The sequence below is a fragment of the Fusarium oxysporum genome, chromosome IX (genome assembly GCF_013085055.1).
Source record: "Fusarium oxysporum Fo47 chromosome IX, complete sequence".
Taxonomy (NCBI): domain Eukaryota; kingdom Fungi; phylum Ascomycota; class Sordariomycetes; order Hypocreales; family Nectriaceae; genus Fusarium; species Fusarium oxysporum.
In genome coordinates, this window is record NC_072848.1 from 427,403 (window position 1) to 454,494 (window position 27,092).

The 27,092-nt window shown below is 47.2% G+C and overlaps 9 protein-coding genes across 9 annotated transcripts; 4 read left to right on the top strand and 5 right to left on the bottom strand.

Annotated features, from left to right (window-relative positions):
* Window positions 1-206: 206 nt before the first annotated feature.
* On the bottom strand, window positions 207-1,712 carry FOBCDRAFT_205965 (uncharacterized protein; the record flags this gene model as incomplete). The annotated part of the gene is made up of 5 exons (XM_031189425.3): window positions 207-212; window positions 325-448; window positions 507-1,003; window positions 1,051-1,445; window positions 1,511-1,712. The coding sequence occupies 5 exons, from the start codon at window positions 1,710-1,712 to the stop codon at window positions 207-209; spliced, it is 1,224 nt and encodes a 407-aa protein (XP_031033410.3).
* A 1,588-nt stretch (window positions 1,713-3,300) lies between these two features.
* FOBCDRAFT_243197 (uncharacterized protein) lies at window positions 3,301-4,599 on the top strand (the record flags this gene model as incomplete). The annotated part of the gene is made up of 2 exons (XM_031189426.3): window positions 3,301-3,494; window positions 3,654-4,599. The coding sequence occupies 2 exons, from the start codon at window positions 3,301-3,303 to the stop codon at window positions 4,597-4,599; spliced, it is 1,140 nt and encodes a 379-aa protein (XP_031033411.3).
* Window positions 4,600-5,281: 682 nt separating this feature from the next.
* FOBCDRAFT_144483 (uncharacterized protein) lies at window positions 5,282-6,645 on the bottom strand (the record flags this gene model as incomplete). The annotated part of the gene is made up of 4 exons (XM_059608186.1): window positions 5,282-5,407; window positions 5,526-6,152; window positions 6,288-6,410; window positions 6,598-6,645. The coding sequence occupies 4 exons, from the start codon at window positions 6,643-6,645 to the stop codon at window positions 5,282-5,284; spliced, it is 924 nt and encodes a 307-aa protein (XP_059465746.1).
* Window positions 6,646-13,034: 6,389 nt separating this feature from the next.
* FOBCDRAFT_252686 (uncharacterized protein) lies at window positions 13,035-15,191 on the bottom strand (the record flags this gene model as incomplete). Its single annotated transcript, XM_059611005.1, has 8 exons — window positions 13,035-13,646; window positions 13,710-13,849; window positions 13,902-13,985; window positions 14,036-14,185; window positions 14,244-14,442; window positions 14,512-14,576; window positions 14,786-14,867; window positions 14,922-15,191. 8 exons carry the CDS (start codon window positions 15,189-15,191, stop codon window positions 13,035-13,037), a joined length of 1,602 nt encoding a protein of 533 aa, XP_059465747.1.
* A 1,004-nt stretch (window positions 15,192-16,195) lies between these two features.
* Window positions 16,196-18,768, top strand: FOBCDRAFT_144708 (uncharacterized protein; the record flags this gene model as incomplete). Its single annotated transcript, XM_054706770.1, has 3 exons — window positions 16,196-16,306; window positions 16,358-18,342; window positions 18,399-18,768. The coding sequence occupies 3 exons, from the start codon at window positions 16,196-16,198 to the stop codon at window positions 18,766-18,768; spliced, it is 2,466 nt and encodes an 821-aa protein (XP_054562745.1).
* Window positions 18,769-18,903: 135 nt separating this feature from the next.
* FOBCDRAFT_167350 (uncharacterized protein) lies at window positions 18,904-20,248 on the bottom strand. Its single transcript, XM_031189432.3, has 3 exons — window positions 19,800-20,248; window positions 19,338-19,752; window positions 18,904-19,289 (listed from the first exon to the last, which is right to left on the bottom strand). The coding sequence occupies exons 1-3, from the start codon at window positions 19,971-19,973 to the stop codon at window positions 18,961-18,963; spliced, it is 918 nt and encodes a 305-aa protein (XP_031033417.2). The 5' UTR covers window positions 19,974-20,248; the 3' UTR covers window positions 18,904-18,960.
* Window positions 20,249-20,510: 262 nt separating this feature from the next.
* On the top strand, window positions 20,511-22,728 carry FOBCDRAFT_230657 (uncharacterized protein). Its single transcript, XM_031189433.3, has one exon. The coding sequence runs from the start codon at window positions 20,779-20,781 to the stop codon at window positions 22,576-22,578; it is 1,800 nt and encodes a 599-aa protein (XP_031033418.2). The 5' UTR covers window positions 20,511-20,778; the 3' UTR covers window positions 22,579-22,728.
* FOBCDRAFT_297889 (bacteriocin-protection, YdeI or OmpD-associated-domain-containing protein) lies at window positions 22,653-23,311 on the bottom strand (the record flags this gene model as incomplete). Its single annotated transcript, XM_031189434.3, has 1 exon — window positions 22,653-23,311. Exon 1 carries the CDS (start codon window positions 23,298-23,300, stop codon window positions 22,653-22,655), a length of 648 nt encoding a protein of 215 aa, XP_031033419.2. The 5' UTR covers window positions 23,301-23,311.
* Window positions 23,312-23,542: 231 nt separating this feature from the next.
* On the top strand, window positions 23,543-25,773 carry FOBCDRAFT_243204 (uncharacterized protein; the record flags this gene model as incomplete). The annotated part of the gene is made up of 6 exons (XM_059610533.1): window positions 23,543-23,639; window positions 24,076-24,491; window positions 24,677-24,818; window positions 24,868-25,209; window positions 25,255-25,450; window positions 25,521-25,773. The coding sequence occupies 6 exons, from the start codon at window positions 23,543-23,545 to the stop codon at window positions 25,771-25,773; spliced, it is 1,446 nt and encodes a 481-aa protein (XP_059465748.1).
* Window positions 25,774-27,092: the final 1,319 nt, after the last annotated feature.

Here is a 27,092-nt window from a genome sequence, read left to right on the forward strand (position 1 = left end):
TTATGATCGCGAATGGGATATGGTGTTTCAAGCCAGAGTTGAAGAAAGTATTATTTAAAATTCCTTTTCCCTCCACTTATTAAAGCGACTGTAACGATTATTAGAGTCATAGCCATTTAAGTATTATAATTAGAAATGCGTTTTATTCCCTCTAGCCAATTCATATCCAATTTTACATACAGTAGGGTGTATAAAGTACTCGGAGTCTATATCTGATATTAATAGTAGAGTTGGGGAAGGCTAGTTCTATAAAGTAATATTAAACCTCCCTCATCCTGTTATTCTTGGCCAATCCCTACAAAGACCAAAAAGTCTTCGACAAACCTTTCCATACTCCCCTACGAAATTGAAATGCTTCCACAATCCCGTGCCGTGATGGCATAATCTCGCCGCCGGGTCTGTTATCGGTTTTCTGCCCATAACATCGTTACGGCTTCCGTGACTTGGACTTTGTAACATTAGCATTCTACGAAAGGTAGATTATGCTTAGGGGGAAATGAACTTACTGAAAGCCGGTTATAGGAAGGATAAGGATATCGTGAACCAACTTGGATTTACCCCCGTCCTTCAGGCCTGTTAAGCTGGCCCATCGAAAGCCGACGTGGTCCTCCAGCCAGGACTTTGTGGCAAGAGTAACAGCTGCAGGGCCAGTTCGCTTAAGTGGGTCACTATTCTGAGCCGTTGGTTCGTTGTCTTTGGTATAATTGCGTAGATTATCCATATATCGTTCAAATACCGGGTGTTGAGGGGCAGCAGCGAAAGCCCATTGTGATAGTTGTTGAGGATATGTATAGCTTTGGCGCCAGTATGCATCGGACTCCGGGTCATTATCGGCTTCTAAGCCCCAAAGAAGGCTAACTACTGGCGTTTCATAGTCTGGCGTCACCGAAGTGTTATAATAGCCATGAGCCTTTCCTGTTTTCGGGTCTGTCCAGGTAGCCATATCTGATCCGCTTATCCAGGTAGCAGGATGTTGTATGAGCTCAGTATCGAGATCCCCATACTACATGGGTTAGAAAGAAGTGTAAAATGTTTTCACAGTGAACTTACTATTCCACCAAAGTGTTTGCAGACCAAAATGCGAAATACATCGCTTCGCTCAACTGGTGTTAGGAGTGTGTCATAGCGCTCAAGGAAGTCGTTCTCGAATTCTTCCACCAACGCACGCATCCCTGTATCATCCCAGAATAAGTACGCCATCGACGGTCCACGGTCAACGTAAATTGAGTCCTCGAGCCACAATTCAACCCAGGGCAGTATCCTGGGATTCCAGCTATCGGCCGCCGTCGTTTTCCAAGTTTGGTGGACGAGCAATGGAATATTGGAGAATGGCATTTGTCTCTCTCTTTTTGATAAGGCGGCCTTGGAGGCTATACGAGCAGCATCAAGGATGTTGTGCGGTTGTTTGCTGTGCATATCAGCCCAATATGGAGGGATATGCCATGCTTAATTCCAGTGTTAGCCTAATGAGCGTTTCCTACGGTGAACGATTTTGAAATGTCCGACTTACCACCTCCCGTGCCGTTGAACGAATGGACATGCCTATAGATTAATGGATAGTCCCTCGCGATATCCTCTTCAGCGGAGCAAGGTGAACGCGATTTGATTGTAAAGGTCCATGTTGCTGCAACAAAGAAGAACAGAAAAGCGAAAACTCGTACCCGACGTGATGGGCGAAGGAAGACGCCATGCATAACATTTTTGCGAGTCATGGTAGAAAAGAAGGCAATAGAAGAAGGATGAAGTGATCAAAGAACAAACAAAAGATGAAAGGCTACAGGGAAATCTTGATCACTTTGTATTTCGATCCAGAGGGTTCATGTTTCAAGACACCAAGAGATAAGTATAACAGCCCTTCAACTTCAATTCTAATCGTACAAAAGAGACCAGAGTACATTTAGGGGTTGAGAATATTGCTTTTACTGGGGGGTCTCTTCCTGGACTTCACCCCCTACGATTACGTCAACTTCAGGCTTGAGTGGTCTCTTTACGCGCTTATCTCTTTGCGATGTATTGTGATGCGTGGAGGGCTTACTATCAGGGTTAGTTAAGGAGAGTTGGTGCACGGATACTTAAGTTTCCAGCCAACGTTAACTCTATCAAGTTAGCTTATATACAGTGGGGGAATATGATCAGATCGCCCTTTCGAAGGCCTGGTGAAACGAATTCCATATTCGCTCCCCCCGCGCCCGAAAATTCGCTGGTGGCGCAGTCTACGTAACCGCCTCTGGTAAAGCTACGCTAATGCCTGTAGAACCCGTCTTGGCATAAAAGCTTGGCATGAACTGTGCATTGTGGAGAGAGCAGGGGCTTTCAGTGGACGCAAGAGCGAGCGACAAGTCATGACGAGTGGAGAACTGGTAACTCTTGAGAAACGCGGCCTGGCTACTGTGCACACCGATAACAGCCCATGGAGACAGATGTATTGAGAGGTAATCATAAATCCGAAGAGAGACTCCAACGTTGACTAAAATAGTTTCTTGCAGCGTATAAGGCAAGCTACCTTAAGCAGGAGGGAGACGTCTTGAAACTTTCCGTGAAGCCCCTTAATGATGCAGCTACCTAGCTGATTGCTGGCCATAAGGTTACATTTTAGGCTGCTCACACAGATAATGAGCATACGATACTCAATCACGCGGGATCTTGCTGTCCAAACGTCTCTCCTTCGCTTTGCTACTTGTAGCTTAGCGCGTGCGGTAGCAGAAGTAGGGGAACGAAGAAATGTCTTGTGATGGTGCGTCAAGCTCCGTTGAGTCACGGAAGCTTCCAACGAAGCAAATTCGCTGACTGACTCTTCGTCAGAGCACCTCTATAGGATCACAACTGAGGTTTACCCACACCAAGTTGAGCCTGGCCCGCTCAGGCTACGCGCGTCCACCTGGTGAACTTGGTGCTCCACAAGGGCCTCCGCCGCTAGACCAACCGCATACTTTTAGTCTAAACAGCGCCATGTTCTTTAGTTACCCTCAGCTAGCACTAAAGAGCAGCCACAAATTCTGGTCACAACGTTGGCGGCGAAAAGTGAGGACGCGTCATCAGGAGAAAGGGTCCTGTCACTTGTGAAACATCTGATCTACTGGCTAACTGGGATGAATTGCTCGCGATCTTTGCTCCGCCAGAACAATGGACGGTCCAGCTTGGGAATAACCTTGGACCCAAAGCGCCTCTTGAAAAGTTCGATGAGAAGGAGAGGAGAAACTATTCCTGCTCTTCCCCAATGTTATCCTGGTCAATTTCTCCCGTTATTTTCATACTAGCGCTGCACCTGTCACTGGTAATACACGTCAAAGACAACATACCATGAAGTATTCGTCTTACTTCTATGTTAAACGTCTAGCCGGGCTCGGCGAATATAGGCTACTTCCCTCACAGAGAGATGGCGATTTGTGCCAAGTTGAACGCTGTCTGCCACAACAGAAACAACACATATCAAGAGCACGGCAAAAGCGCGCCGGATTTTGGCCTGCCGCCGTCTTTTGTACAATCATAATCATGTACGTTGTATCGATTCATACTCATTGTAGCGAAAATATACCTACAACGGCTAACGGTTGAGATAGAGCGCCTCTTTTCTTAATATTTCCCGTCTACCTGTCAAACGCCCTATATACATATGAGACGACACTGTTTACGTTTTACGACCGATTTTACAGACTTGGAAATTCAACATACAATGCAGCGGTATGGAGCACGGAATTATCGCGCCTTGTCTCTCCAGTAATGTGTCACTCTCACAACGATTATTGGAGACCTCATCCTCTCTTTTCAGCGCTCGCTGTAGGCTGCGCGAGCGTTGAAGCAGATGTATGGCTTAGTCCAGACGGAGAAGACCTTCTAGTCGGTCATGACAAACGATCACTTTCCTCAAGTCGGACACTACGATCACTTTATATCGACCCGCTTTTACAGATCTTGAACTCAATGAACCGGCCAGCGCCGTACCAAATCTTCAATCCCACCGCCCAAGCCTGTGGTGTCTTTGCCACAGAGCCGGATAAAACATTGATACTGTTCATCGATGTGAAGGACGACCCAGTCAAGGCTTGGCCCTTGGTTCTTCAGCAGCTAGGGCCATTGCGTGATATGAGATACCTATCTCGACACGACAAAACAATGGCGACAAATCAGACATTCTGGCCTGGACCCATAACCATAGTGGGCACAGGAAACATTATTAAACGGCGCGACATAAACATTGGCACCGACCTTGAGGAATGGCAGCAGCGCCACGATGCTTTTCTTGACGCTCCCTTACATTTGCTCACTGAAACAGGGTTCAGTCAAAGCAACGGGTTTTACGGTCCCTATGAATTGGAAGATGAATTCTATACCGCCTCGGCCCCTTTCAACAAAGCCATTGGCAGTGTTCGGACGGGCTTCAGCACTCAGCAGATGGAAACTCTACGGAACCAGCTTCGAATTGCAAAGCAACGAAACTTGAAGTCAAGATTATGGGGATTACCTGATTGGCCGATATCCTATAGGGACTACGTGTGGAAAATACTTATGCAAGAGGGGATTGATTTACTGAATGCAAATGACGTCGCCAGTGTAGCGATAAAGTATCGGCAGTTAGGATACCCAAGGGAAGCTGCATAAATGGGTGTATCTCTATCTTTTATACTTTTGTACAACATCGGGTTGATTTATTAAACGGGGCGGTTGGTAGTTTTATAAACTTCTATGAAACATGTAGAATAATTAAGGCAGTCACTGTCGACGAACATGTTCTTCAATCTAACACTTTTCTTATTCAAAACTAGAGGCTATGTACACTACATCGTTTAGACAGCTCATTTGTCGTGTTCATCATCAAGGTAGTTAAGGATAGCTGGTGATACCTGACGCGTGGCACATCATTTAGCGCCATGCCAGAAAACAAGTCTAACATAGTCCAGACCAACCTAACGGAGGATAACCCCCGTCATGCACATATGCCAGGGTACACATCTTCAGCAAACGATAACGGCCATTGCAAAGCCAGTGTCACATCTAGCCCATCATCGAGTTACGGAGCAGCCAATCTAATTCGAGATATATTTAAGCCGCATGCAACTAGTCTGGCGGTAAGACCCGTGTGACGCGTAATGGTCTATTTCCTGATCCTGTCAATTCCCGCACCCAATGCCTTGGTCCATGCTCTCGACGCTTAGTCGATGCTAAGCTTTTTTGCCAAGACGGGTTCTAAATATGTCCTGCAGTATCATTGGGGGTTAGCTCAGTAGCTGCCCCGCATCAACTGGAGTGATCGACCTTCAGTTGGCCCAAGGGACTACGTTAGTCAAAGTCTAATTAATCTCAAACCCGAAAATGCTTCTCCAATCAGATGGTGCGACTGACGTGCACAAAACTCACAGTCGGGTGCTATTGCTGCAGGAATTGAGAACGCCAGCAACTCCTTGCTAGCCTAGACGTACAGTCCGTTCAACACCTGGAAAGTGGTCTCTAAGATCTTCGCTCTGTACGGAGTTGGTCCATGGCCATATTACGCTCTCATCGTGGTGGCCGTATTCGTCAGTACTTACTCGACCATTCTCGAAAAACTCCCCTTCGAAGCGCAACAACCCGACTCGCTTAGAGATGCCATTGCTACATTGCACAATCATCCCGCAATCGTAACTGATGACAATACATCGGAGTGTCATGGGATTGAGGTTGATGGTGTCGGCGCCGGAAGCAAGGTCGGAACTAGTGGCCGCCCCGCCATGTGTAAGATCCAAAGACCAAACTAGTCCTCTCTCAGACGCCCCGATGCTCTTTTGAACAACGAAATGAGTCCATATGCCTTCGTGGGGGTAATCCTCCTTTGTGACCCAGTGCTGGCCTCTGCGTCTGGTGGGAAACGAGTCGCTCTTTTCCCAGGTTGTCGTGGGTCTGTAGGGCGTGCATTTTATGAAAGGCACATCGAAAACCTCGGTCGTGATTCTCAAGATGTAGGTCAAACCCAAAGCCGCGTAGGATTGGCCGGAAGTGAGCAACCGGGCAAGCGCGTTGTTGAGTTGTACAAGTCCTCCCGTTGTTGTTTCCACAAACAGAGGCGCTGTGAAGCTCTTTTCCAGATGCTCGACGTTCTCCAGGAAGTTCCATCTCACTCCGACTTTCCAGCCAGACCATGACCATGTTGGAAAACCGTTCCTCTTGGCAAAACCAGTCTTTAGAATGTGGATTTCACTCCACGCTGGCTCCCATAGCATCGCCCAGAGAAGAGCACCCACGACATCATCATGCTTCGATCTTGCAATACGGTAAATATTATGCTCATCCAGGCTCGAGAGTTCGCAACCAACCCATCGTAGTGGCAGACCCCAGCATTGTTCCACTGATGGTTCCAGCTGGGCATAGAAGCCGAACACGCCCTCCATTGCCCTCAACACGTCGGAGTCGTATGTAAGATCACGCTTGGAGTATGCCTCCAAGTTTGTCATGAACCTCCAACTCCTTGGCAAATATATCCCTACATCTGAGTCTTCGTAGGTTATACGCTCAAAGATGGGGAAAACTACACATTCGCAGTTTGCAAAATCTTGTATCAATTCCTCAGCACAGGCCATGCATCCACATTGGTAGAAGACCTGGTCATCAGCAAAGATGACGCACCTGCGAGAGAACACTGCTTCCTGGTATGTCCAACCCCTGGTCGACCATTTTGAGGCGCCCACGTGATTGCTAAACGGTATGGTCTTGTATTTCCATGTCGTTCCGTCCAGGGTGAACTTATTTGGAATCGTGCGAGGACGCTGCCCGACACCGGGTAAACCATATGACGAACTATTTCCTGCGGCAGCTATTATGGTGACACTTGCTTGGTTATCTAATACTCTGTTAGCTCCTTGTCCAAATCTTATTTTCATGTCGTCTTCGAGAACGTACAGATAGTATTCATTTGACCTAACTGGCGGCTCATGTCTTCAGTGTTTGTTTGATCAATACAGAGTTGATCAACCCATAAATATCGAAATCCGAGCTGAATTGCGACATGCATGGCGTCTCTGATCACGGCTTTAGACAGGACGTGTAGATGCCCTTCTGGGACATTAGATGAAGAACCCCATACATAGCTGAGTGCAACATATTCAACAAAATCTGTAATCTCCATCACAGTCTTGGTCTTGCAGTCCAGTAGCCTGAATTTTGCTATCCGCAGTGGATTTGCTGTAAGCATCTGACACGATTTACCATGAGTTCGGCAACAATGGGCAATCCACTTCCTGATCATGTGATAATCAACATGACTGGGATCTATTTGTCGATACTGCCTAATTTCGCCTGCTTCTTTAAGCAGCTCATTATCGGTTATCTTTAAGATGTATTCGAATTGATCCTCGTGCAGTATACAAACTTGATCGATTCCATTGATATCGCAGCGGCTAAGCTTTATTGTTTCCGCGTCCTCGGACCCAACGGGTATGTCCCCATGCCGCCATTGTGATATGAGGAAACGACACAAAGGGCATGTGGAAGTCTTAGAGATATGTAGCGACACTTCAGTGTCATATAGAGTGCCATTCGAACATAACTGGTTAAGATTGACGGATTGGCATGCTGTGCAGAGATCTTTACTTTGCCAGCCGGAGCCACCTGTACCAGGTGCAAATCGTCCATTGGGCTCTTTAACTAGTAACTGATCATCAGTAATCCTCGGAGATGCCCGGGGCTGCGGCAGTAGTAGTCGTTTGAACTTCCAAGCATATACTGACCTTGGCTATTAGCTTGGCTCAATGTCGAATAGCAAAGCTCCATCTCCGCAGTCTCTTTATTTCCGTCCATACCCCCTGCTCTTGGTGAGAAATACTATCTTCCTTGGTATCGTCGTAGTAAGATCGCACCAAGCTAACGTGCTGCTGTGTGAGAAATGAGACGAGAGTCTGATAAGGTTAGACAGAAAACTAGCGCAACACCGAAACCATCTCAGAACTAGAGTTAAAGGTTTGGAGTGTGAACTTGGGCCGAAATTGTAGTCTTTGTGGGAGGAAAGAGTGAGGCTTTTGAAGAATACGAGTGCCGTCGCACATGTAGTCATCTTTGCGGGGTTCCAGCGCCTGTTATACCAAGGGGACCGCGCCAAAAGGGTTACTTTGATTGTTAAATAATGTGACATATTGCCCAATCAAGCATCGACGAGGGGTGGTACATGTGGCTGCTGCAAGGTTGTCTTTCAGGCACCCAGATGTTTCACAGAATTCGCAAGATAATGCCTAATATGGATTCTCAGCCGTGTACCCCTCAGTTGAATTCTTTCCGACCTATCCTCGCTGTAATTCTTTCCCCTTTAACTAACTAAAAATTGGTCATTATGTTATTCTTTATATCTCAGGTATGAGCATCGTCTATTATTTATTCCTCGAAAAGAATAATTTCGGCCGGAGCTTAAGAAAATCGTAGATGCGCCTACGCAACAAAATAACATTTAAATTCAAAATATTCAGGCGGATGATCCTGCAAACGACGATTTTATCGTGGTCTAGCAATATATGCGATCAGATTATTAGATTATACAGAGGTGATATATATTTCCAAGCTCTCTGTGCTAATTCATGCTCTCGGCCACAAGTCTCAACTGCAAATAACACATCCGACTCAAGTCTGCAACGATGCAAGGACGGGTAGCACAGAGACTTCGTATCCAACCTATCAAAATAGCTTCAACAAACTATCCAACATGTCTGGTTTCTCGTACGCTGGTTATAAGAGTATATAAAGCCCGAGTAAAGTTGTGGGCCTAAAGCTGGCAGCCAACATGCGAACTCTTCTGACGGCTTTAAAGACTCACCCCGGGCTCGTGTGGGGAATCACGACGGGGATTCTACAACACGACATTCCATCAGACATCCCACCTCTTAGCTATAGGAATTTTCGTGAGTGGCCTCCTTTTGGCGGCAGGGCTGATCACAGGGCTATTTGCTCCAACGGAAGTATGCTCGCTGTTGCAGCAGAACGTAGATGAGTAAATATATGGGATCTCAAGGCTCATTCCGCTACCCCAAGAGACTTCATTCTCGGCCCCTTTCAGCGTATAGGATACATAGATTTAACAACGGAGTCTAAAAGCTTATATATCAGCGATCTTGGAAGCACTGGCCAGCGACAGTGGTTTCACGAGCACTCCAGCCTCTCGGTTAATAAAAAATATAAACTTAAAAGAGATTAATAATATTATTATTATATATAATACATTTATCTTTTATATTAAAAGAAGATATTAAAAAAATAATTAATTCTAAATTTGGAATTTATTTAAATAGTTTTAACTTAGCTTTTAAAAGAAGCTATTAAAACTAATTACGATATTAATTCTGTTTAATTATCTATTGTTTTTATTATATCAATTTCTATAATTATTAATAACAGATGCTGTCTATGGGAATGTGTTTAAGGCGCAGCTTGAGACCTTTTCAGTATCATGGTTAATATTGATTCAAGGATATGACATTGTTTCTTGTGAATCATTCTTCCAAAGTCTCTTGCACTGAATTGAAGGCTCACTATCGTATTGCTAGTGGGAGAAGTAACAAGCTGCTCAAGCCCTCCTGGATCATTCTCCCATTGCTTTTCTTTGGCATGTCCTCTGATCAGACAAGTGCTACAGGTGTTCAGTGACCGAATCGTAACTCGCCCCTAATCACTGTCTATGAGAACTAGTCACTAAGTATTCACTGTCTATGAGAACGAGTCACCGAGTAGTCACCGCCTATGAGAACGAGTCACTGAGTAGTCGCTGTCTATGATCAGTGACCGAGCTGAATGAAACAGGTCTCTAGACCCAAGTATATAGGTGCACGTTTACCCTGCTACCGAAGAGCATCAATTTGAAACCTTGCAACACACAGATCGATCACCACAGCACTAAACTTCATCAATTTACCAAGTACAAATACCATTCAAGAATATAATCCAAAACATCCTCAAAATGCCCAAGCCGTCAGAGACCAGTGTTTTCACCCGAACGGATAACACTGCCGGCAACCAGGAAAAGGTCGAGAAACTCGCCTCACAGTGGAAAGGAAAGGGGATCGAGATTACGGTCGGTCCCGAAAGGATTACTTTCAGAGCAGAGGTGAATATTCGCTGAAGAACTTTCGAGCGCAGATGGAAAAGGATGGCTTGTGGGAGGATTGGAAGGTCAAAACTTTACTAGTCGTCAAGAATCTATCATGTTCAGAAGGACAGGTGTCAAGACACTAGACCATTGGTAGACAGGAATTATCCTGGGTTAAGAATGCTTAAAGGACAGGTTCTTTGTGTGCTCAGGTAGCTAATTAAATGCCATTATGCAAGCAATAAGTGCATTCCATTAGCCTTGTTACTAATCCCAGCAGAAGCACCCAGACATGTCTTTTCACATCATACTCATATGGCCATTTAGTATCCCGAATGCTCCTCTTATGCGGATCTGCTTTGGAAATTCCTGGTAAGTCTCTTCATCAGATGGTATAGCTTCGTTTCTGTTTATTTTATAGATCTCATTTGCTCGCTCGTAATCTCTTCTCTGTCAGATGCATGTATGTATCCCTGAAGGCTGTGGATTTTTTCCCTGTGCAAGTCCCCGAGAACTCCAACTGGATATTTATATTCTAGGTAAACCATCAATAGCTATTATAGTTGCAGATTTTATTATCTACACGGTGCGTTAAGAAGTACTAATTTAGGACTCAATTGAAATATTGGAATTATTTTTTCTTAACCATATTACGTAAACGGTTGTGGGTATTATTAGTTATAAGGCATTTATTTAGTTATTCTATATAGCTTAAGCTCATCATTTCGATTCTGCAAAAGCTTGGCGGTGGCAACCAGGTTGAGGGATGGCGTCACACTTGACTAAAGCGTTTCCTATTCACAGTAATAAGTTCATTCACCGTTAATCGCATCTATCAGTTTGTTATAGATCTCAGCAGTCCACCAGGGAAGACGTGAAAGGCTGGACATTTCCCTCCAAGTCATTCTCACCCTCGCCAAACTGACATGTCCTCTGATCAGGGACATGTGCTGGTCTCTGTATCAGAGCTTTCTGTTCTGCCAGTGAATGTCGGTTCGTCATGCCATGAACCCGGAAGCGGAACTACCAAAGCTCAAACAGCTTAGCCAAGATGACTGGGACTATGAACTACACGACGGGGGAGCCATCCTTCAATTGAAATACCGAATTCGATTTAATTCCTTTGGTTCCATGACAGACGTGGTGGATCTGGTGGTCAATAGTGGAGTTGGAGAGAGCTGGAAACAATCTCACTAAGTGATGAAGCCGGAGGCTACGGGGATAAGAGAGGAGGTTAAGACGAAGGTGAATGCTTGCTCTGGGCCCGACTCATAACTTGGCCTCTAAATACCCAGTCTATACAAGATTTGGTAAATAAAGCCACGGGGGTTCCATGACACTGTAACAGTTCTTTTTGTCCAAGACGTGAGGGGCCTTTCTTCACAATGATAGCCCAGGATATTTTTAACCTCGAAGTCACTTTATTGCATATTTTGAACGTGAATTTCACAACAAGATTCTGAGCAAAAGGGATTATGCCCAAAGCATCCTCTTTTTGTGTGAAAGTGACCGACTGCGAAAAGCTCAACACAAGCGGTTCACATGGACTCACTGCTCTTGAAGCTGACGGACTTGGAATCAGTTCATTATCTGACTCTGATGACACTGACCTTCACATGCTGAGTGAATCGCGGCAGGTCCGTGAGAATCGCTGTGGGTTAAGTTCAATGATCAAGCTGAAGCTCTCGGCGCAGGTGACGGGGCTGGTATGTATAGTTACACTGGGCACTGGTCTTTCGGCAGGTTCATTCATCAAATAAACCCATTCTACCATGAAAACACAGAGCACTGAACTACCACAAAGCTACAACCAAACTATATGCACCCATAACGCTACAATGAGAGGACTCAACACAAACAACGACAACTAGCTAGAAACCGAGACCTGATTTCGCAAGGATCAACAATACATCAGGTAACAAGGAGAAGCTCGATAAGCTTGAGAAGGAAGTTAAACCTCATGGAGCCAGTTTCTTTATTACAGATGATCAAATCACAATTACATTCTCCACTGCAGAAATGAGACCAGGCAGACATAGTTTGCACACCATTAAGGGCGGGATGGAAAAGGTGGGGTTAATGACAAATTGGAAGTTGGAGTAAAGTCGGATCCTAGCCCCTCTAATCGTTGCTCATCGTGGAGAGACGGATGTGCAGCAATAAGGAAAAAAGCCCCGGCTTCACTTCGACTACTTTCATAATTGACCTTTATCACCGAAATAAGAGGTCACTTTTATCTAACTGTTCCTCGATAACGTGTGAAGTAACATGGCAAACCATTTTCATTGATCCGCAAAGCGACTGAAAAAGCTCACATATGACCACTGGCCACTGCTTATCAGAATAGCATGGTTTGAGGCATACGAGTGTGTGACTGTCAGCGTGCGTGATTTCGTGATGAAAACAGCTCTTGCACGGGAATCACTGCCAGTTATGGTGGTAACCATAGTGAAGCTCTACACAAGAATCCGGCTCCAGGTATAAAAGGCACTGTTCTTCCGCTGTTCACGATTCCAATCTTATCAACCAAATTTACGATCGCATCAGACCTCAATCAATCTCTGTACAGATACAAATAAGCCAACAACAGCCCAAAGTTTGCAATGTCGAAGAATAAGGAGCCGAAGGAGTTTATAGTCACCAAGTTCACCAGAATCAGAACTACACCTGGTAATGAACAGAAACTTCAGGAGCTTGCCAGAGAATATGGAGGCCATGGCGCCCAGATCGTCATTACCGCTGTCACGATGAGTGTCGGACTCCCAGCGAGAGGAAGGTTTCGACTTGGCGGCGAATACAAAATCAAGAGGTTTCTGAAGCAGATGAAAGATAGAGGCTTGATGGATGACTGGCATGTGGACGAGTGATGGACTCCACTGCGATTGATAATGGACAAATGATATTGAATGTACGTGGTCAGGGCGTTGAGTTAACAACCAAGAAGCTTCCGAACGAATAGAGTTGTTATAGATGGTAGAGGCCTAAACTCTCTTATGAACTAGAAAACAATAGCTCCTCCCTCGATCCCAGATGCGCATGCAAGTACTCCATCCACTGTATAGAAAATAGCTGCTGTCTTGAGCTTGCCAAGCCATGGGTCATTGCTTGAGTTCACGCAAAAGCTTGCATTGTTGACCAATAATGCTCCAGCTATCTCAGCTGAACTCGCTACTTGGTTCAAAACTTCCTTGTCGGTGATTTGACGCAGGCCATAAACGATTGCATGGATCTTATATCGACTTGATTTATCTTTCCTGAAGTTCACGGCAACCTCTGATCCGTGGCTGTTGTCTGCAGTAAGTGTGTGAACCTGCTCAGTACCAGTATCACAGGTAAAGGTGCGCCAAGAGTCAGGGTCGTCACCAAATCGGTACAGAATACTAAGTGCCTTTGGTTTACCTTTCAGCGTGCCTGGAGGAAAGATGAGGTCTTTGGTAGAGATGACGATCTTGGTACTGTAGTTGAGCTGCATCTTGGCCAGATCCGTGACAGTTTGTCCGCCGTAAGAAGCTGCGAGGATGACTGCTTGACCTCTGCGCGTAGGGGTGTTGGTGTCGGTCGCTTCCTCAATGATGCCGTGCTTCGCGAACGAGCGTGCGACTTCAAGCACCTATAATCCATCCTAGTCAGCCTGAGGTTGTGGCATTCGATGTTTTTGCAATCCTTTACTCACGTTGTTCCACGATGTCACGGCCATGCTGATGTAAAGCTTGCTTATGGAAGACCCGTGCGCTTCGGTCTTTACATTCCCGTCAATACTCTCGAGCTTTTTTCGAAGGGTGGAACATGACATATTCATCATTACCATGCCATCTAAAACCAAGTTAGCCAAGTCATATTCCAGGAGCTAATTGAAAAAACCAACCGAAGATATTGTCTAAGGACTTTTTTGCCTCGTCAAGGTGATTCATGACACCATCGATATTCTCGATCAGTCCTCTGGCGGTATCTTTATGAAAGAGGTCAGCTCTGGTCGATGTCATCAGACCAATAACTCACCGATTGACTTCAGAAGATGAGCTCTCTCTTGATCGCCCTGGGCTACCATTATCTTATACTTGTCATATTTGGCTACGTAGTTTCGCAGAGCTTCCTTCATATCTTCAGAAGCCCAGGGAAGAAGAAGGCCTCCCACGCCAGGGAAATCCCCTGCAGGTTGACTGTCAGTAGGAGCTCTACAATTAGAAGGAAATGACGGAAAGCATACATAGCCACTTGTAGCTGTTCAGATACTCCTGGCTCATTACTGTCTGTTGTTGGTTCTTGATCAAATTCCGGATACATTCGCGCGTCTCCTCCATATGCTTTGTCATGGGGCTGTCGAGGTGTTTTTCACTAAATTTCTCATCAAGTATAGGTTTCAGGATTTTCAGCGCTGCTGCGTCGCTTTCCGTCTGTGATTTGAACTAAAGCCGAATTGTTAGTAAGAGCCTGATGGCAATACTTTACTGGAAGGACACTCGACATGTACGCACCAAGCCTATCGCCTCGGTAATCTTCATTAGTTTCTGATTAGTTTCTTGAGCTTCTTCTTGCAAAGCTGTGAGAATCTCTTTCGCGTTCATCTTTGCTTCCATTGCTTCATCGCTTCGAGTAGGTATCTTCTTATCACAGATTATATCCATCTGCTTTTTCAGCTCCTCGAGAAATACCGTTGCGTTCCCAGCATAGTTAGCAATAGCATGAGCTTTATTTGAAAATCGGGCTGTTAGCTATAATCCAAAGGTTCTTCGTGGTGTGAGCACTTACCAAGACCGATCATAGGATTGATTCCATCTTTAAGGAAGGTCTCACAGTGCTCATGGATGGGTATAAGGCTCTTGTATAGTTGCTGGTCGTCATGTCAGCATTTCCAATACGGTTGCCATAAGTGAATGTCACTGACATCATATTCCGGCTGAGTTTGGATCCAAAGGTTGAGGCCTTCAAACGGATAAGTCGCCTTGAATAGTTCGTCTGTCTTGGGTATCTTTAAAGCAGACTTGACATAGGACTGAAGCCCTATAAACATCACATCATTGAGGACGAAAGCCGGGGCAGGCTTCTGTTCAGTAGTGGCCTTAAAGACGACTGGGGCCTCTCTGATGAATGCTTTAGTTCCGTTGGTGAAATCTTCAAAGATTTGATTCGGATTGATCGCGACTACGGCAGTCATGGTGAAAGATTTGGTACAACAAGGAGAACAAGGTAAGAGGTGCTTAGTCGATATGAGGATGAGAAAGCTCAATTGGGGGAAGAATGTATTGCTTGGTAGCTTACTGGAGACCATAAACTTCCTGCCAAACACCTATAAATACTTCGTGGCAACAGCGGGTATTTAGGGACTATGGGAGGTCTGTTTATGTGAGGATGGTAAGCAATACCAGAGGTTTAGCAAGTGGCGAGCTGAAGAGTAACGTTCGTCATCACTTCTTCAAGGGTACGTGTTCAGCTCGGCGTCGCCGGAACTTCAAGTATTGATTTCTTATGGTCGAGACTCCTGCTTCTCGTTCACTTGGGAAAGTATTCGTGGACGTTGAGGTGCCCTGAACGTCGCCAAGGTCACAAGTGTCGAGCTGAACCAGAGCACAGCCCCGCCTGTTCAGAAGAAACGGCTTAGCGCAGTGCGACTGGTTGATAGCTGTTCCAACCGAGGCTAGGGGAGGCAAGATAACTTAGGGCCTCTATCTTGGATGACAGAAAGACCTAGGTAAATTTAGTGTAAGTTTAGTGGACCTTAGACTAGTTATTTTTGATACCTTGCTTCAAGGTATGAAGTTTTCTTGCACCCTGAGGCGAGGCAATAGTCCATGCAACTGTCAGGCGTTCTTCGCACTTATTTGATGACTCAATTGGCTTCTACCAGTTAGTCGGCCGCGCTATTGAATTTGCGACCTCATTAGGGACAAGACTCTCCGGAAGCCCTTTTCCCGTTGTGAATGGCAAGCTAGCTATGGTACGTGGTAAGCGCGGAGATAAGTTCCCCATCAGAAGAAGCCCTTGATATGAAAAGCTATCAAGGTATCAAACACTTCAATAATCCGGCAGCGACATCTTGGAGGAACTCCATCTAATAGATCCCCATTGCCTCAATTCATTGCAGTGATCTTATTTGGTCCTCTTCTGATATCTATCTTTATTTCTCCTTTCGCCCTGAACTACGTCAACAGTTGAGTCAACATGGATTTTCAACTCGCAGCTGATTACCTGCACAACACTTTCACTCTCGGTGAGAAACAACTAGCCAAGGATTTGTCTGAGTCCTTTTACCTCGATGAGCTTCCTCGAACTGTGAGTTTTCTCATCATTCAATGCTCTTCTGAGCCATTCTCATAACTACAGGTCTATATTCGTCGGCCGTTCGTCCAGCTAGCCGAGGTCTTTAACGAAGCACAAGTCTATGTTCAAACTCACACTAAAGAGGATCTTCGAAGACTGGTTCTCTACTGCGACACTATTAATCTTACTGAAGGTCTGGTCATTGGGTATAAAGACTCGGAGAAACCCTTTGGCCTGCAAGTCTTTGCTCGCAAGGTCGAGTGTCAGAATGCCAGTCAAGCCCTCCATATGCACTTCTCAGAAGACTGCCAGCTCGAATTCTACACATACGAGCTCAAAGAGGGCTTCACCGCGCGCCTTGAGTTCGGTGACGGTTCCATCATAAAGCTTCCACTGTCCATTGCCCCCGAAAGCTGGGGTATCACTGTCAACTGGGATGGCACGAAGTTTCTTTTCATTGACCATGACTCAACTGCTCTGGACATGACGACAGCAAATTACTTGAACAGGATCAAGAGTGACGGAACCTTGGAAACTGGCAACTTCATCGAAAACAACGACAATTTACCCAGGCTCGCTATGTACCAATTTCTTGTCGCCGCCACAATCATCAAGATCAATCCCAAGCTTGCGTTGGAGATTCTTAATTGGGTTTGCAATTTGAGTGCTCATGAGAGCAGTGCCGCCTTGAACATACATGCGTGTTCTCTGCGAAACAGTCTCGTTCTCTCGCAGGAACGAAAGGTCTTCAATGTGCCTTCTGTTAACATTTACGCAAGCAGACAAGTTCTCGAATCGCGACTGGCAGCTAGTACAGCCTTTGAGCAGGCATTCCAGAATTTTGCGGCACAGGAGCGAACTTCAGCCGCTGTTCTTGGACAGACTGTGAACCTCATCGCAAAGAGCGAAGACGCCATGTCAGAGTACGCATTTCTCGAGGATCTTGCTCAGAAAGCCTACTCTTCAGCACAATCAGCCAGAGAAGTTGCATTCAACCGGTATAATCAGAACAACACAGACTTGGCTCCTCTTCAGCGGGAGTTCAGCAAGGGTCTTGAAGATTGGTGCACGAAGAAGAAGATTGAAGCAGCTAAAGCTGTATTCTCGGCGTGCATTAGCACTATTGGGGCGATTACTGCAACTGTGGCGTCTGGTGGTCTTGCAGCTCCTATGATTCCTGCTGCAGCAGGAAAGGCTGTGGAAGCTGCCGATAAGATTGCCAAGATCATAGAAACCATCAAGGACGTTATCGAGAGGATTAAAGAGATATACAAAAAGCTCAAGCCAATTTTGGAAAAGCTGAAAAAGCTTGCCGAAACGATCCAGGCTGTAGTCACAGCTCTCAACGCATCTCAAACACTCCAGGAGAAAACTGCCATCCAGCGCCCCGATATGAGCTTGGATATCTACAATGCTACCGCTTTGTGGGACATCTTCAAGGAAAAGGTTGACCAGATCGAGAAGACAGTGGCAACCATTGAGTTCCCAGCAAAAGAGGAGTATTTCTTTGCTCTGCGAACGCTGGTCATCAATGGCAAGACGTACCTACAGACTCAAGAGAATTTATGTCAGCGAGGCAATGAGCTGGCGATCATTCTCTTGAAAGTCAAACTTCAACATAAGGAGAAGCAACGTCTGACTTTATCTGCCAAGGCCACGGAGCAACAAGGTGCTGTGCTGGATCTCCTGAAGAGAGCCATGTTTGATCGTCTTCTTTCCATTAGATCACTTGTCTTTCTTGATTTTTACATGTATTCGGAAGCTTACATGTTTCATGCGTTGACTGATAAACCGCCTGTTAACATTTCACCTGTCAAGCCGGTGCTTGATTATCTGGAAGACGCTGCTAGGTTCCAAGGTAATGTCGCGGCCTTCGGATCACGAGTCATGGTGCAGCAGCGAAGGTTCAGTATCTTGACTTGCGGTGATGCTGTCAACACTTCGAGCTTGAGAGACAAGTTGCTCAAGAATGAGTCTGTCTTTGTTTCGTTGGATCCAAAGGACGCCATGTTTGCAGGCTTCTCTCGCATTCGGGTTTCTAAAGCGCGGTAAGCTTGTAGAACTAGCAGGAGCTCGGCATATTTACTAACACCCTTATGAACAGATGCTATCTTGAAGGGGCCTCTGTAGCTCCGGATTCTGACGCGACAGGCGAGGGTGCTGGTATTCGACTCTTCCTAAAGACCTCGGGGAGGTTTTATGACATTAATCTCCCTGGAAGAAAGGACGGTGCAGCTCCTTTCAATGCGTTTGTCGGAGATGCTCGTGCCCTTCTTTTTGAGTACAGTGTTAAAGATCGGTCGATCATCTGCGATGGAGAGTACGGGCAAAATCTGGATTATACAAGACAAAGCCCTTTGACTGAATGGGAGCTATCGATTGGTGCCGGTGGATTGCAGGCGAGGGATCTTGACTTCACTAATCTGAAGGGCATCCGTATGGAGTTCTGGTGTGATATCACTCTGAAGATCTAAGCTAGCCTTTAACTTAGTCCAATGCCATTGTAGCATGTAGTAGTCACGAGCGAGCGAATGACACGAGTATCAGGCCATCGACAACCGGGTAATAGAATCATAGCGCAATACGATGAGTTCTTCGAACGCGAGAACTATGACAAACAGATATTTTTATTATTACTTGGGCAGTCCATCCTTCATATTACTTCTTTATTCCCACTTAGATCTATTCTGCTCAACAAACTCCTTCCAAGTGACGGGCTTCTCATCCAGGAGATCCAAGCTCTCCTTTAGGTCAGCATCGCCGTAGTACCCGGGATCCTCCAAGAGCATCATGTTCTCAGTCAACTCCTTAGCAACAGGAGCAGGGAGGAAAGACTCAAAGACATCGGCGGGAACTTGGTTGAAATTGGCGGGTTTTCCAATGACCTCGCTGAACTCGGAGATGATTCTGTTAGGGGAGTAGTAGTCGGTGGCTGCGAAGATGCGCTTGTTGATAGTACCGGGGAAGTTCTTAATGGCGGCCTTGACGAATTTGCCTAGGGGCATTTAGTTGTCATCTATGTGATTTTGGTTGGTAGACTTACCCATGTCGGCGTTCACGTCAAAGAGAGGAACCTTGGCCTTGTCACCGTTGGCGGGAAGAGCCCAACCATAGCTACCGTCCTCATTTTTGCGAATAGAAGTGAAGAGGTTGGAGGCAAAGAAACCAGGAAGAACAAAGGTTGCGGGGACGTTGATCTGTCGGATGTACTCCTCAATCTCGGCCTTGCCCTCAAAATGCTTGATGTGAGTAAGGCGACCGTTGCTGATCTTCTTGGTGTCAAGAAGAGACGAGAAGATGAGCTGCTTCACGCCAGCAGTCTTACATGCATCAGCGACTGCCTTTCCTTGAGCGATCTCGCCGTTGCCGCTGTTGGTCTCCCAGTAGTTTGTGACGAGGAAGACAGTGTGAGCGTCCTTGACAGCTGGCGCGACTTGCTCAGCGGTGTTCATGTCGGCCTGCAAAAGTCAGATCGAGTATCGGTTGAGAGCAATGTTTAACTTACAGCAACGACCTCAACGCCCTTTGAGGCGAGGGCTTGGGCAGCGGGCTTGGAGACATCGCGGGTGATGCCACGAATCTTGAACTCTTTGGAGAGAGCGGGGTCGTTGAGGATGGCGCGAACGACAGAGCCGCCCTGGTTGCCAGTGGCGCCGAAAACGGTAAGAATCTTGGACATTTTGAGTTATTGAGAGTTGTTAAGTGTTAAAGAGTATGTCGATTGGGTGAGTTGAATTAGTGAGTGAGTTGATAATGAGACTGTTATTGAAGACGAAGAGTTGTCTTTATAGGTTCATGACACAACTGTGATGGTGTATCCAGCCACAAAGCTGCATGCATAATGGCACAGAAATCCTTAGCAATCGAAACCTTGTCCACTTAGACAGATGAATAAGGGCCCAAAGACAGCCTCGTACAGCAGCGGAGCTTTGCGCGAGTCCGTACCAATGATTGGTATAATCATCAGGTAAGCCGTATACCAGAGTCGGCATGTCGGTAAACGCCAAGACATCGAGATGCAGCCCTAACTGAACAGGGAATGTTTGCGACATGACGATTGGTGAGATTAATTGTTAGTGATGGGAAATATGGGGATGGGGAATGACAAAGCGAGAGTCGTGCAGTAGTGAGGATGTACTAAGATTAGTAACGTCTCTCAAAAGCCCCGCGCGTTAAAAAGTGCTGAGGGGCTCGGGAAACGATGCGAATACCGGGCGGGAAACACAGACTTTGGATCTGTAATTCGGATATTACAAGAATGCCACTTCCGACTTGCTTGTCCATTTTTCGTCGATTTCCACGATGATTCACGCGCGGGGCTAATCGCGCCGTGGGCAACGCGCAAACCGTGGCCAGCGATGATGATCACGTGAAGATAAGAAGCTCTAGTCACGTGCACTCATCTCATCCTGCACCAGCCCTCACCAAAGCTTTCAAGGCAGGGCGCGTCAAGGTCACCTCCTCACTGAAGCCGCGCGCGCAACATGTCAAACATGGCCGAATCTCAGTCCGACCAAAGCGACAATGAGACTCACGAGGAGCGCGCTCACAGTGAACAAGAAGATTCCAGCGAAAATGAATCCGGCGATGAATCCTCCGAGTCTGACGATGCTTCCGACGGTGGAGGCTTGCTAGATACCATGGCCGCTGACGGCAGCGAAGAAGAGCCCAGCGATGAAGATGACGACATTTATCACCACAACGACTTGACGCAGGATTCGTATCTCGACTCGTTCCCCCAGTTCGGTCGCCTTCCTAGTGAGTTGCGCAACACGATCTGGGAGTTGTTCTGTCCTGAACTTTGCGCTCGGCATCGCGTGCTCGACTTCCAAATCTCATATGGAACCGCCCTGCATCCCGACTCGGCGAGTTCTTTCGTTTGGACTGTACGCGACGGTATCGCTCTTGGTGATCAGACAAAGAACCTCCGCACGGTGTTTGCCGTTCACAAAGAGTCGCGCGCTCTGGCCACCCACGCTTTCCCTGACTCTCTGAGCATTGATGCTGGTTCTGGAGACGCCACTGTTCGCTTTAACCAGAATTCCGACGTTGTTCTGATGAATGGTCTCAGTTGTCCGCCGGGGAGAATGGTCTTTCATTTACCAGGCTTCGCTAGCGAGGTCAAGAACTTTGCGCTTGGCGGGCCCAACATCCTTGACGATCTGAGTGGCCCCGACGTACCAGCCCTTTTGAGGCAGTTCAACCAGCTGGAGTGCTTCTACGTGAACGTATCGAGCATGGATTGCCAGAAATCGACTTTAGGGTGGTGCACGTCGGATCTCATCAACCGATATCAAACGCAAACATACGAAAAACAGCCTGGTCTTGGAGAAGACTTGCAGTTTCTATGGTGTTGGCCAGATCTGCAACGACATCCCGATTTTGCCAGATTCCAGATCGACAGGGATACATGGGACAACTTGCCAGATCCTCTTGGAAGTGAGTTGGAACAAAGAGGTCTCAAGGCATGGCCCATGGTCGCTTTTGAATACGAGCGCGGCCTTCGACGATTTGAGTTGCTACAAACCCTCGGACCGGACCTGGGCGACGACACTTCGGATGAAGATGAGGATGATGATGACAACGACGGCAACAATGGACCTGACCTCGATGAGTACGAAAGCGATGGCATTGACGACGATGAGATTGTCGAGACATACGATCCTTCCGATGAAGAGGGCATCTCGTTAGCCAGCGGGTCCCCTCCACCCGCCCCCCAAGAAATCTCCGACGATGAGGATGACGAAGGCGCCGGCGCAAACTTCTCTAGTCCTGAACCCGAGCAAGAAGCGGCGCCTGTACAGCGCGGACGCAAACGGCGAGTGGTCTCGGACTCTGATGATGAAGACGAGGAGGACGTGGAACCAACAGCGAAACGCGCCAGGATGGCCCGTGTCGTTGAATCGGACGATGAAGATGATGAGCCAGTGGTGCAGCAAGAACAGACACGGCAGCGCTCAAGGGCGATGGTGTCAGATGATGAGGATGAGGACGAGGGTGGCGTCTCGAAAGAGCCCCGCGCAAGCGACTCCCCAAGCGAAGAAAGCGAAGAAGAAAGTGACGAATCAAAAGATGAAGACGCTCCGCCCAAGAAACTATCTCTCGCTGAGAGACTACGTCTCCATCGACAAGAGAACCCAGTGGACAACGATTCTGATGCAAGCAGCAGGACTGCTGACGAGGAGAGCGAAGATGACGATGAAGAGCGAAATCCTTTCACGATGGGTATGGCGGATGAGTCAGATGGAGAAGGCGAAGATGGCTACGACGAAGATGACTATTAATTCCATAACATTCTTGCTTCGTATATCGTATTTGAATAGATTTTAATGTAATAGAGGATGCCTCCAGCAATGGATTAGACAGTCTTTCCAGCAGCGAGCAGCTCAACAAATTGCTCTATCCTCTTCCTTCTCGTCTCCGGCTTCTTCGCCGTTTCTAATCTCTGTATAAAACCATATCTCTTCGTCCTATTCAACCCCGTCCAAAACTCCCCCGCCGCTTCATTCCCATCCAGCGCTTTTTGAAAATCCTCTGGCACGGTGGCGTTACTTGAAGACGAATACGCCCTCTCCCATCGCCCATCTTCCTTCGCTGCATCAATCTCCGCCTGTCCTGCAGGTTTCATGCGGCCAGCGGCGATTAAAATCGCGACTTTGTTCACGTTTCGCTGGGACCAGAGACTTCCCTTCCGACGAGGCGTGAAGCGCTGGATAAAGTGAGAATCATCGTGGGATTTTCGCTGGCCGTCGATCCAGCCGTAGCAGAGGGCTGTGTCGAGGGCTTGGTCGTATGTTATTGAGGGGGTGGGGGAGTTCTTTTTGGCGATTTTGAGCCAGAGACCGGTTGTGTTGGTGGAGTGGTTGGTTGAGAGGTACGATTCGAAGGCTGATGTGGTAGCGAAGAGTTTTGTTTCTAGAGTGGTTGTGGGGGAGACTATGGGTGCTGGGGATGAGGTTTGGAGACGAGTGAGCCTTTTGGCGGTGGATCTTGTTGTTCTTGACATTTTTGGTGTTTATGAGAGCGTGAATGAGAGTGTGAATGTTCACGGCTGAAATTGAGATGAGGCTGACAGCCAGCACGCGACGAAGGATTACGCTAGACCAAATCCAATTAACCAACGTCCAACAGCTCCAATATTCAATTTGTCTAATCTGCGAACGGTTCATATATGTTACATATCCCTATAAAAGATGATTTTTCGCCTCTTCCTGCTCCAGCTACACCTTAAACGGTTGCAATTCAGAAATGTGTAGGGTAGCTCAAGACGCGTCCATCCGTCTCGGAGAGAACAGCGATTCCACCGCACGTGATGGGAAAAGCAACGCAATGGAGAAGTTTAGAGGTGGATACCCAGTGAGAAAGTCTTTGATTACGACGTTTCAGCATCTTCTAAGGCCGTGCAGAGTGTTTTGAGAACGATGCCAGTGGTAAAGAGACCATGTCTTCAATGTAAAGGTGAGATCGTCGCGTCGGTGGCTGGATGCGGGGTGCTGACTGGCCTCAGAAAAACATGTCAAATGTAGGCGAATTCATTGAACCGAGCAGACATGGATAGCGAATGATGACTGATTAATTATAGGCGATGAAGGGCAACCAAGGTGTCATCGTTGTATCATTAAGAACTTACCCTGTGCTCGACCTGCGAAGAAAACTGTCTTTCGAAACTCATCAACAGGACCTTTGACGAACCAGACCTGGGTCAACAGTGAGATTAGAGACTGTTAGTCAAGGACCACGGATATTATTGTAGTGAAGAAAGGTGGTTAATCATTTGGCAGTCAACACCAACCCGCAAAGTCCACTGGAAGGAGGTGCAGGTGCATCTTCAACAGCCCTAGCAAATTTCAACGACCCAACATCAACAAGAGAGACTCAGACAACCTACAATGAAACCCCAAGAAACAACCCAGCATTCCCAGTGGCAAGCACATCGCAATCAGCTGGAAACTCACCGAGCTACCCTTCTTCGCCATGGCAGCAGGCAACAGGTCGATCACCCACGGACTTGCCGAGCAACTCGAGCGCATACACCGTAACTCACGACGCCTCATCTCCGTATGGTCCACCGCAAGATCATGTTCCTTCTCCCCGATCACACCAGCCGTACAGTTCTGGAGAGTCAACGAAATTTCCGCTTGAAGATCCTCAAGAGGCATGTTTGCTTCGATACTTTGTCGAGGAGCTGTCACATTGGGTACCGATGATCCGGTGGTAGTGGATGATGTTTGCTAACGTGATCAGCTTGACCTGTGCGATGAGAGACGGCACTTTCAACTCGTTGTACCTCTGCGAGCTCGACACCATCCACCACTTCTCTACGCGATCTTTGCGCTTTCAGCCCGCCATCTAAGCCGTCTTCCGAAATACAAAACACCACAGGGAATTCTCTACCAAGGCCAATTATTACCCAAACTCACACCTCACGACGCAGTAGAATACACATTAAAATGCATCCCCGCCCTCCGAGACTTCCACCTCATCCAAGACGACGAAAAACTCGAGAGCATCATCGCCACAGCTGGTAAGACTCACCAAACACACTCGCAATAGCTCACGCTGAAAGGTTACAGTTATTCTCCGGCAGTTGGAAGAGATCGACGACGAAGAAGACCAAGAGCAGGAGCGGAACCAAAGGCGGAACGCAAAACCTCAGGTTAATTTCCTAGCCATCATAGACGCTGTTTTGAGAAGTCCACCGTCGAGGACCCTCTTTGGCCGACGATCACTTATCCAAGCGGCATATTGGATGGCCGTTCGCCAGGAGCTGTACCACTCGTTTACAAAGCGTCATCCACCAAAGATGATTCTAGATCCGGAGTATGGACATGGCGCGTCAAAGGCGAATAAAATTGTTCTTCATACGGCGCAGGTTGCGAAATGGCGATGGGCTGATGGTTCAGAACAAGAATGGCGTATGTACTGCCTTGAATAATTGGTGGTGAAACTAACGGGTTCAGTACGACTCCAGAAGCAGGGCGAGGTTCTCGAGGAAGAAGCACTAAAAGAGTATCAACCGTTCTATGTACGGCCAGCTGACAGGTCGAATGGAGAAATCTTCCCGATAATCTGGTACTCCTCCGCGCTGGAGGTGACAACCATGCAGCTCAGCATCATAGCGAAAATGGTGCTAATGGCAGAGAACCCCTTCCTCGGGTAGGTCAACAGCAATTTAATTTAACTATAGTACCTTTGAGAGACGGTGAACCACTGACGTCAAAATCAGGGGAAATTCATCGACACGTGCGCAGTGGAGAGAAATCGAAAATCAGGTACGACAGATGATTCTGGATCTGTGTGGGATAAGTCTCTGCCATCCGGGGTGCCCACCGGCTCTTGTGCACGCTGCGTTTGGGATGGAGTTGTACGGGGACTTTTTCACGGATCGGTATGAGAGGAGGGCGCTGAGGGGTGTTGTTGATAAGTTTCGAGATGCGAGGGCGTGGCCGGTTCAGAACCTGTCCAAAATGTTTGAATGAGAAGATTAGACAGCTTGAATGAGCAGAATTGGATTACTATTCAGAAAAGTGTTGGTATCGGCAATCATTTCTTGGCGGCGGCCTAATCTTGCATCACCGTATCAATGAAACCCTTCAGGCGCGGAACTGTTTTTTCCCGTGGCGGCGTAAATTGACCACTGTTTTTTATTATTACCGATGCCGAATCCGCCAAGTCGTTCCGACATGTTTCGGCACTGAAGTGCAGATCCTTTCCACTGTTGAAATGGATTGTTTAATGCCCCTTGACAAGCTGGTGCAGGGATTGAGGGTCGTAGTCGGCAAGATCCTGTCAGAAGTGACCTTTTTATGAAGAAATGTGGAGATGATTTGATCTTCGGAGGTTTTGTTCAAGATCCTTGTTTGTGCTGCTGCATGTTTGTTTGTCTTACCAACAAGCAAATTGATTGCGATAAGCTGAAAGTTGACCTTGGGCTTTACGTTGTCGCGGCTGACGAGCAAACATTGGAAGACTCGGGAATTTTACTGGTGCGAGTTACGGTGCAATCACTGAAAACCCCCGTCATTTTTTCACATCCAGTGCCGATCTCCCCCACAGTGCAATCTCCTGACAGCTCACAAGGTGTCGAAGCGGGACGGCATCTACGGGATATCGAGAGCTAGCTGTGCCACTGAAACCAGGACAATTGAGATAAAGTCTGTAATGCCACGCGATACTGCCATGTATTCTCCCTAGAACCTGTACTCGCAAACACCGAGTCTTGTCGCACAATTATCTCGTGGCTCGGTGACGGTTATCTGCACTGTTACGGAGTTGGCTGAGGTGGAGAGGCCAACCCGAAGAACCGGTAAACGATGCAGCGTCGCTTATTTTGTCATGACGACAAGATTGGGCTGATCACTTCTTTTTTGATGCCCAGTCTATTCTCGTCGGGCCAGGTTCTGGGCCGTCAATTTACCTTGACAGTGACTACTCGCTGCAGGGCACGCGATTGCATCTTGCTCGGGTTATTGAGATCTACAACCGATCAGATTTGAGGCCTCACGGTCTCTCAGAGCGTCTGTTGGGGCTTTTCTTCGCTGGGCGCTAGACATGACATTCATGCGCCTCTGGCAATAATGTCACATATTATGAAAACGGTCTTTGCGGACATTGGACGGAAGTTACCGTGTGTCTCGCAATTGAGGCTGGCTGGACTAACCTCCACCAACAATGCAGCCAACTCAATTGATGCAATGCAATGTGATGGTGATGGGGACGGCACTGAAGATCGACTTCAGCTCTTCGTTTATCGCGCTTGAGTGGGGGTGACGCCGGGGATACTCCCTGATGACAATGC

Bases quoted from the DNA above. Each gene is read 5' to 3' on its own strand.
- FOBCDRAFT_230657 (XM_031189433.3), top strand. From the start codon at position 20,779: ATGTCAAACATGGCCGAATCTCAGTCCGACCAAAGCGACAATGAGACT.
- FOBCDRAFT_167350 (XM_031189432.3), bottom strand. From the start codon at position 19,973: ATGTCCAAGATTCTTACCGTTTTCGGCGCCACTGGCAACCAGGGCGGC. The intron at 19,753-19,799 runs GTAAGTTAAACA...TGACTTTTGCAG, and splicing joins AGGGCGTTGAGGTCGTTGCT to GCCGACATGAACACCGCTGA. The intron at 19,290-19,337 runs GTAAGTCTACCA...AAATGCCCCTAG, and splicing joins TGACGTGAACGCCGACATGG to GCAAATTCGTCAAGGCCGCC.